Source organism: Anoplopoma fimbria, chromosome 2, assembly GCF_027596085.1.
Source record: "Anoplopoma fimbria isolate UVic2021 breed Golden Eagle Sablefish chromosome 2, Afim_UVic_2022, whole genome shotgun sequence".
Taxonomy (NCBI): Eukaryota; Metazoa; Chordata; class Actinopteri; order Perciformes; family Anoplopomatidae; genus Anoplopoma; species Anoplopoma fimbria.
In genome coordinates, this window is record NC_072450.1 from 3,117,736 (window position 1) to 3,127,638 (window position 9,903).

The following is a 9,903-nucleotide window of genomic DNA, read 5'->3' on the forward strand; positions in this document are numbered from 1 at the left end:
TGTATTTCATTAACGGCCACTCCGTGCTCAATTTAACCTAAAATCCAATCTTTTCATAAACATAACCAAGTAGTTTTGTTGCCTAAACCTAGCTTAATTTTTTGTGAGGACAGAATTTTATTTTGAAAAGACCACTTTCGTGTGACTAGCGGGAATTTACACGTGTTGCTGGCTTTCGTAGGAAAACGCACGAAAAATCATATCTTACAAACCGTTATATGAGAATAGGGTGCAATGATACATTTGTGGTCTGTGTACGTTTTGATATGTTGTTTATTAGATTAAATCCAAAGTGGTAGAAACCAGAAAACAATGCCTATTTTCATTTTGTTTATGCCGCCACCAGGAGCCCGGTTTGCCGGGAGGAGAGCAGGTGGCAGCTCCAGGTTATAGACGTTCAGTTAGCGGTTAGCTGTTGCAACTAGCATTCTGCCCCTGGCGCAAACCACAGCGGCGGGACAGCTGCAACAAACAGTTTGTTACTACATCTAACCGCTAACAGAAGATTCGTCTTCCCGGAGCCGCCACCTGCTCTCCTCCCGGCAAAGTAGTCTTCGTGCGTTGGGCAGGAAGAAACAAACATACAAGTCGTTTTCTCGTTTCTGCCAAAAAACAAACTATCGAAGCGCACAAAGAGTGCAGAGACTCGACTTCAAAAAACAGACTATTCGTGTCCCTGTACACAAACCAACAGACTGCGTTTCATGACTATTTCAAGGCTGATCATCTTGCACAGTGACCCTCAAACATCCACGTCACAATAAACAAAACACATTTTTGCTTGAGGTGGACTTTAAGTTCAGTTCATATTCTGGAATTAAAATGTTGAATGTTTATATTGTGAAAAAGCCCTGAGCAGCAGGAGACACCAGACTCACCTGGACCAGGCTGTGTGTCAACGATGAAACTCCATTCTATGTGGGAGCCAATGTGGTTCACAGATGGAGGCCAGTCTGATAACCAAATGTAAGGAATTTGTTTTTACGTGACTTCGCTGATTGGAATTCAAAGTCAGTATTTCACTAAAGTTCAGTTTATAACCTGGAGTTTGAATGTTTATGTTGCGTTGAAGCACCGTGAAGCAGGAGACAACAGACACACCTGTTCCAGACTGCGTGTCCATGAAGAGTAACCGATCAATAAGTGAACCTATTGACTTCAAGAATGGAGGGCCGATTGTGGAGCTAAGGTAAGAATTTTAAAATCATGAAAAAAATAGCAGTTGACCTGTAATAAACCTGATTCAAGGTGAGCACAGAGAAACAGCTTCCTTCTGTTAAACTGTGCTCATACATCATTCTGCATTGTGAAGCTTTTCATGCACTGACTAATTTTAAGTTTATTTTACTATTTATGTCTGTAGATTTCTCCTAAATTCACAAATATTAACCACCGGATAATGCGTAATTTGCATATTTAACATAACATTTTAGAAAACTTGTAATACAAAAGAGAATTGTCATTATGTAGATGATCACCTGGGGAAACTTTTGTAGTTTTACAAAACACAAATCTTTAAAGGCCGTTTTCTCTAGATCAGTTTGTTCTCAGTAGCTCTTACATACACCAACCTTTACAGTTTCATTCCTCTCTATATTCTGAAGGTTTTTACCGAGGGGTTTGTTCATATATCATTCATATCCTGATTTCCAACTTTTATAACTAAAAACATGGAGAAAATAGATTTTTTCTTTATGGCTGTTGACAGTATTTTCTGATTTATCGAGTCATACAAAGATATACCCTAAATTCCCCTCAATATAATGTACAGTATAAAACATTTTTTACACTAAATTATTTTATCATTTTATTTTACTTTAACTTAATAACTTAAAGTAACTACTTAGCCTGCTGGTAACGGCATACTAAATTGTTAATTTACTAGGCAATATGCAGTTTATACAGTTTGAGGATGTAATATGAAGTACAAGGTTCAGGAATAATAGCTAATATAAGTAGCTAATAATAGCTTGTTTTTTTCGTCAGTTACTGGAAGGTACCTGGCATTGGGTCAACATTTCTCAGAAAAATGACTTTCATTTCCTCTTAACAATCAAAGTTTATGTAAATCGTCCTCTGAAGATAATGGATTTATTTGTTATGACTATTTGTGCAGATCACTGAAAATTGTAGTTTTTTGAAAATCAGACGTTTTTTCACTCAAGACATCCACAAATTCACAGGAGAATACAACACATGTATGTGTGTGTGTTTGTGTGTGAGTGCCTACCTGTATGAGACGTGTGAAATGACCTCATGTTTTCTGGGTCTACAGACCTCACCGGAAGAGGTCAGAGGTTCTCAGTGAACGGCCTGACCTGAAGCATCATCAAAACCTGGACTCTGTTTTCTTGGTATGGAAATCTACAACAGTCCTTTTTACTTTGACTTTTCAAACATTGAATCTTTGTGTTCTGAAACTGTATGCTCTGATTTTATGTGAACATAAGTGATACGAAATGCTGGGTTTTTTTGTCTTATTTAAACACTTCTAAGGTCGACTAAAGGTGACTGAGCTTTGTTTGTTTGTCTTGTTTTGGCACTGTCACTCAAAATCTTCTTGAGTCTGGAAATCCCCACGCAATCAAACCTGTTAGATCACACCTTGAGGGCGTGACAAGATAAGATAAGATAATCCTTTATTAGTCCCGCAGCGGGGAAATTTGCAATTAGATACTACTCATGCATTGGCCAAGCTGCAAGTTGAAAATGTGCCAATGTGATATGCTACTTTGAAGTTGGGATAACTATCACATGACATGTCAGGTGTATTCAGTCTCTATCAACCGATAAACAACAGTGGGTATTTTGGCTGCAGTCAGGGCAACAGTTGCAATAATAAAAACATTTAATTATTTAATAATATTTTTTCCCACTCGAGCCCAAGGAACAAGCTGCTAACAAAAGCTTGATGTATCGTCACCTTTGAAATGGTGAAGATGGCGAACTTCTTAGTAAACATTTGCTCATTTAAGGAGCTACATTAACATTAATTTGGAGATTAGTTTCTTCACACCTGGTGAATGTAAGTTCAATAGTCATTCTCTTTTTAGCTCTGTTTTTGTTCCCCACCAACTGTTTTTGGTCCCCACCAAAATATCTCGCTCTTAAGCTGAAAACCGCTGCCTACTGCAGCCGGAAACAACATTATAAAAGCAATGGATGTGAACTAGATGGATATGCTGTTGTTTGTTTCCATGGTTTTAAGAAGATTGTAAATTATAGTCTTTATTCTTCTAGCTTCTTGAAGAAAACATTATGACTTTTGTGAGGAATGAGCTCGAGAAGTTCAAGAAAGTTCTGGCTCCAGAAGATCCACGATTCTTAGAGGGGCTGAAAGAAGATGAAGGTTTGGGCGGTGAAGATGAAGAGCAGAGAAACAGCAACAGAGATGCAGTTCTGAAACTCGCACTGAACTTCCTGAGGAACATGAAGCAGAAGCAGATGGCTGACTCTCTTCAGAGCAGTAAGATGCTTTTATGAATTACATACCGCTTCTTGAAATATTAACTTTTTCTATGAACTGCAGAGCTGAACCAACATTAGCCTAATGTCTGAGTAAGTTGTTTTAAAATGTTAGGTTGATGATGTTGGATTGAATTCCTGAATAAAGCAGTTTTCATTATGCATCATTATTTTAAAGGTAATTTGAAAGTAATTTGTTAATAACAGAACCAGAAGAGTCAAAACGTGTCATTTCACATATTTACTTCATTCATTGACCATCTACCTGTTACTCCCTCAGAAACTCATGCTGCGATTTGCCAACGTAAACTCAAGTCCAAACTGAAGGACAAGTTTCAGTGTTTGTTTGAAGGAATTGCCAAAGCAGGAAACTCAACACTTCTCAATCAGATCTACACCGAACTCTACATCACAGAGGGAGAGGGTGGAGAAGTCAACGCTCAACATGAGGTCAGTCAGATAGAAGCAGCATCCCGAAAAACGCCAGGTTCAGAAACAACAATGAGATGTGAGGATATATTTAAATCCTTACCCGGAAGAGATGAACCAGTCAGAACTCTGGTGACAAAGGGAGTGGCCGGCATTGGGAAAACCGTCCTAACGCAGAAGTACATCCTGGACTGGGCTGAAGACAAAGCCAACAACAATATACAGTTCGTCTTTCCTCTATCTTTCCGAGAGCTAAACTTGCTTAAGGCAAAAAAATACAGTTTGGTGGAACTTCTTCATCATCTCTTTAATGAAACCAAAGAAGCAGGAATCTGCAGGTTTGAAAAGTTGCAGGTTGTGTTCATCTTTGACGGTCTGGACGAGTGTCGACCTCCTCTGGACTTCCACAACAACAGGATCCTGACTGACGTTACAGAGTCGGCTTCTGTCGAAGTGCTGCTGACAAACCTCATTAGAGGAAAACTGCTTCCCTCTGCTCGCCTCTGGATAACCACACGACCTGCAGCAGCCAATCAGATCCCTCCTGAATGCATTGACATGGTGACAGAGGTGAGAGGGTTCAGCGATTCACAAAAGGAGGAGTACTTCAGGAAGAGATTCAGAGACAACGAGCACGCCGGCAAAATCATCTCCCACATCGAGGAGTCGCGAAGCCTCCACATCATGTGCCACATCCCGGTCTTCTGCTGGATCACTGCTAAAGTCCTGGACCATGTGTTGAGAATCAAAGAGAAAGAAGACCTGCCCAAGACCCTGACTGAGATGTACATCCACTTCCTGGTGGTTCAGACCAAACAAGTGAATGCAAAGTATCACAGCTGTGTGGCGACCGATCCAGTCTGGAACACAGAGACAAAGAAGACCGTTCTCACCCTGGGAAGACTGGCTTTTGAGCAGCTGGAGAAAGGAAACCTCATCTTCTATGAAGCAGACCTGAGAGAGTGTGGCGTTGACATAAACGCTGCCTCCGTCCACTCTGGACTATTCACAGAGATCCTCAGAGATGAGCGTGGGCTGAGCCAGGACAAGGTGTTCTGCTTTGTCCATCTGAGCGTTCAGGAGTTTCTGGCTGCACTCTATGTCTTCCTGACATTCATCAACAGCGGGATCGATCTACTGAGAAGACGAAGCAGGTTCAGCTCAGTACGGCCTTTGCCATTGCAACGCGATATCAACTTTAAACACCTCTACCAGAGTGCAGTGGACAAGGCTTTAGAGAGTCCAAATGGACACTTGGACTTGTTTGTCCGCTTCCTCCTGGGCCTTTCACTGAAGACCAATCAGACTCTCCTGCGAGGCCTGATGAAAACCTCAGGAAGTAAACAAGAAGTCAGAGAGATGTTGGTGCAGAACATCAAGAAGAAGATCAAGGACAATATATCTCCAGAGAAGAGCATCAATCTGTTCCACTGCCTGAATGAGCTGGATGACCGTTCTCTAGTGGATGAGATCCAACAGTACCTGAGATCTGGACCTATCATTGGAAAAAAACTCTCTTCCTCTCAGTGGTCAGCGCTCGTCTTCATCTTACTGTCATCACAAAAGGATCTAGACGTGTTTGACCTGAAGAAATTCTCAGCTTCAGAGGACGGTTTACTGAGGCTGCTGCCAGTGGTGAAAGCATCCAAAACAGCCCTGTAGGTGTACTGATACTTAGAACAATGAAATGTGTTGAAAATGATCATTTCCGTGGCAGAGATCTAACTACTTTTTCTTCTTCAGGCTGGGTGGCTGTAAGCTCTCACGGAAAAGCTGTGAAGCTCTGGCCTCAGCATTCATCACCAAGAATTGTAGTCTGACAGAGCTGGACCTGAGTAACAATGACCTGCAGGATTCAGGAGTAAAGATGCTGTCAGCTGGACTCAGGAGTCCCCACTGCAGACTGGAGGTTCTCAAGTCAGTATTTATTGAATAGTTTAACATTTGCATGGATTAATGACCATAATTCACATTCACATTATTCATTTGTAAAGTTAACTTACCTCTTTCGGAGGCCCATGGTGCTAAAACCAAAAATACCAACCTAGTGTAGCATCGTACCAGCCTACCTGGCTTTACAGGAATAGTATTTTTTCTTAATTTCATTGTATTCTGTCTCTATTTACAGGTAATGAATTGGTTTGACATCAAGGATATATCCTTCAAACACATATTGTAGACCCTTCTGGCTCGCTTCTCTTTAAAAAAGCTTATTCGTTTTTTCCAAAAATTTGATAAATAAATAAGGTTTATGCAGGGAGTGCAATTAGTGACAGCGTGGGCTCCATGGTAACATAGCTCTTTAGCAGCATGGTCGAGGCCTAACCAAGGGTCAGTTGAGTTGGGCATTCAGCTGAGCACAGTTTGACTGAGTGAATTCACAGACTTAATTATTGGGTTGCAGACATTACATTACATTACAGTCATTTAGCAGACGCTTTTATCCAAAGCGACTTACAGTCAGTAGTATATTACATATCATTCACCCATTCACACACTGATGACAGGCTACCATCAAGGTGCCACCATCAGACTCTAACTAACATTCATCATCCAGTCCACACCGATGGCAAGCCTTCGGGAGCAACTTGGGGTTAAGTGTCTTGCCCAAGGACACATCGACTGCCGAAGCCGGGTATCGATACCACCGATCCTCTGATTGCAGAACTACCTTGCTCTCCACTACGCCACAGCCTCCCCAGACTGTTGCAGGGTTGGAATTATTGGTTAATGAAGGTGTAAATCTAACATGAAGCTGTGCGTATGTGTTTGCAGGCTTTCGGGCTGTCAGGTCACAGAGAAAGGCTGCACTTTTCTGGCTTCAGCTCTCATGTCCAACCCCTCCCATCTGAGAGAGCTGGACCTGAGCTTCAACCATCCTGAAGACTCAGGAGTGAAGCTACTGAATGACCCCGACTGGAAACTGGAGACTCTCAAGTATAATGGATTATATAATTGTGCAGATACATTATGGTTGTTGCATATTTATGCATGTGTTAGAGTGCTTTCACATCTAAACTGCTTGGTTAGTACGGTTCATTTAGGCTGGTGTTAAAGCTGCCAATTAAACAAAGTATTCGCAATATGCGTTTGTGCCAGTTATCTGGGAGCGCATAAAGGGGCTTTTGTACAGTCCTGTTTCGACCTGTTAGTCAGTCTTAATCATATCATACGGTTGATTTTCACTCTTGGGATGATAATGCTTATATTTCTTTGTGAGCTATTTGTGACACCAAATAACCTAAATATACAAGTCAGAAGCATAACTTGCTGCATGAACTTCCATCAATCACCAGAATTTGATTTCCCCATATGGGTGCTGATAACGCAAGATAAAACCATCCAAAACTGTCCACTTAACTAGTTACCTGTCAGTTTGTACAACTTTATGTGTCTTCCCTTGGTCCAAACCAAATGATCCAAACTACAGGTGTGAAAGCACCCTTAGTGTACGTGTTGACTCATCTTTCTGTGTCATTCACAATTCTGTACTTCTTTCACAGGATCGATCATTGTGGAAAGTGTCGACTGAAGCCATCACCTCTCAGGTGTAAGTTCAACTTTTTCTAGTGTCACTGATCTGATTGACAAAAGTCAAAGTCATGTGAAAAAGGTCACTTTCTTTCCAAGAATAAGGGTGTATGGTAAATATAAAGCTACAAGGAGAATAAGCTTAGCATTTGGACTGGTTCTGTCAAAAGGTAACAAACACATTCGATTTCCAGCCATTCTATTAATTAGTGAGTGGCGTATCAATCCAACCAACATCATTTTCAATCAACATGGAAGCTGCATATGTGTAGCGTTGTTTATGACTACGTTAGAATAAAATATTGCTTACGATAAAAATTGCGGGGCACCACTTCTGAATAGAAGAAATAAAAATAAAAATATGATCAATAATTTGGTGACAAATTATCCAGTCTCAATATCTCAGGCGTAAATCCTGATTTCAGTGACCTTATAGCTCCAACCTTTTGAATCAATATGACAGATAACAGATAACAGTTTGAGAGTACCAGGCGGTGGCTTATAATAGGCGTGAAGTACCAGGGGGTGGCTTGATTTTATGGCTTCGTTTTTGGCCAAGATTTTGGATTCCTTTGTTTCTTAGTTTCGATGTGTTCTAGTTTGGTAGTTTAACATTTTAAACAAATAACCCACATACTTTTCTTCACTATGAGTTTAACAAACCTTACACACTTTTAGTAACATACATTTGGTATACAGGATTAACAGAGGTCATGCGTGTTAGATGTGTATTTCCAAGTGACCACTGGAGGGCAGTATGGTCACATGATGAATCCAAGCGGAAATATCTGTTTTCCACTCCACAATTATGGGAAAAAGATGTGTCCTCCTGAAATAAAATGACCAATACTTTGTTATTGAAGGTTTCACAGACTTCTGCAGTATTATACAGGGATACAAGGGATTGTTGCAGGAGTACATAGTGTGATCTTTCATAATCTTCTTTTTTAGAGGAGCTATAGAGTCCAGTGTCATTCAGTGAGCATGCAGCACTATCAACAAGATGGTCAATCTGAGACGGACTAAAGCTAGCGTAGGAGTCCTCTGTTATATTGAGCAATGGTACTGAATAAAACCCTGAAGAAATCGCTTCTTTAAATGTAGCTACAGCATTATCAGATAGACAGCTAGTGTAGAAACTTTTGCCTAATGGCGTACACTCTGATCCCTGATAAAAGTTATTGGAGTTTCCTTGGGGGTTGATAGGTAAGAAGAAAGAGGGGGAGAGGAATGTTTTAGTGGACCAAATGGGGAAGTCTCCATTTGAGGGTTATACCAGGCTCGTCCAGCCTCGCTACATATGTGATGTCAAAGGACAGTCAACTTGATGTTGTGTTTTTGTGTCTTATGTCCTCCATCAGATTTCTGTGAGCTTTCACTGGACCCAAACACAGCAGACCGGAACCTCTTTCTGTCTGACGACAACAGAGGAGTGATGGTGGTGGATGAGGAGCAGCCGTATCCTGATCATCCGGAGAGATTTGACAGCTGGAAACAGCTGCTGTGTAAAGAAGGTCTGACTGGCCGTTGTTACTGGGAGGTCAAGTGGAAAGGAAAGGTTCACATAGGAGTGACATACAGAGGAATCACCAGGAGAGGAGACAGCGATGGCTGCTGTGTTGGATGGAACGATCAGTCCTGGAGTCTGTTCTGCTCGTCTCAGGGTTACACTGCCTGGCACAATAACAAACCAGCAGACGTAGCTAAACCCCCGCGGTCTGACTCCAACAGAGTAGCAGTGTATCTGGACTGGCGTGCCGGCACACTGTCCTTCTACTGTCTCCCCTCCATTGTCTCTTCGGACAAACAGATCCACCTCTACACCTTTCACTGCACATTCACTGGACCCCTCTACCCTGCGTTTGGGTTTGGACGAGTGCTTGGCACGTTTTTACCTTCCTCAGTTTTTCTGTCACAGATTGAAGAATGAATGTGTCTCACAGTGTAGAACACTGGTTCCCAAGATGGGGTGCCTTAAGACGGACTAAAGTCCTGATCAGACGGAGCGAGTTTTAGCAGCCTAAAACTTTTTGTGATTGTTTTCAATGAGAGTGAAGCGTTTTGCACTTTGTGCCTTTTCCTTTTTGCAGAAACAACCTGAACGCATTGAGTTTGAAAAAAACCAACTCCACTTCATTCGTGTTCTTTCTCATTGTGGTGAAACTTGGATACTCAGCTATTTAGTATATAATATAATACTCAACCGTAGTTAACATGATATGAACTGAAAATAGAAGAAAAATTTGTGCTGCGCTTGAGATTTCTGATAAATTGGTTTCATTGTTTCAAACTGTACTCTGAAATATAGGGTAGCATCGGGTCATGGTTTGTGTTAAGCTAAGGTTAGCAAAACAAGACGCAGCAAACAGTAAAGAACATTTTGTCTGAGTGGGAAATAAAAGGCAGTGTTGCACGCTTCAAGTTTTCCACCTGCAAGAGGCGCTCGTTCTGATACCATGTACAAACTTCAGGCTCACT

General features: G+C 41.3%; 1 protein-coding gene across 1 annotated transcript in view; it reads left to right on the plus strand.

Annotated features, from left to right (window-relative positions):
- The window catches only part of LOC129105349 (protein NLRC3-like), a 9,885-nt gene extending 530 nt beyond the window's left edge, over positions 1 to 9,355 (plus strand). The window contains exons 3-10 of the mRNA XM_054616312.1: positions 1,073 to 1,189; positions 2,276 to 2,354; positions 3,241 to 3,466; positions 3,746 to 5,552; positions 5,638 to 5,811; positions 6,670 to 6,831; positions 7,398 to 7,444; positions 8,787 to 9,355. Coding sequence (XP_054472287.1) covers positions 1,073 to 1,189; positions 2,276 to 2,354; positions 3,241 to 3,466; positions 3,746 to 5,552; positions 5,638 to 5,811; positions 6,670 to 6,831; positions 7,398 to 7,444; positions 8,787 to 9,355 — 3,181 coding nt within the window. The remainder of the gene's footprint in view (positions 1 to 1,072; positions 1,190 to 2,275; positions 2,355 to 3,240; positions 3,467 to 3,745; positions 5,553 to 5,637; positions 5,812 to 6,669; positions 6,832 to 7,397; positions 7,445 to 8,786) is intronic.
- Positions 9,356 to 9,903: the final 548 nt, after the last annotated feature.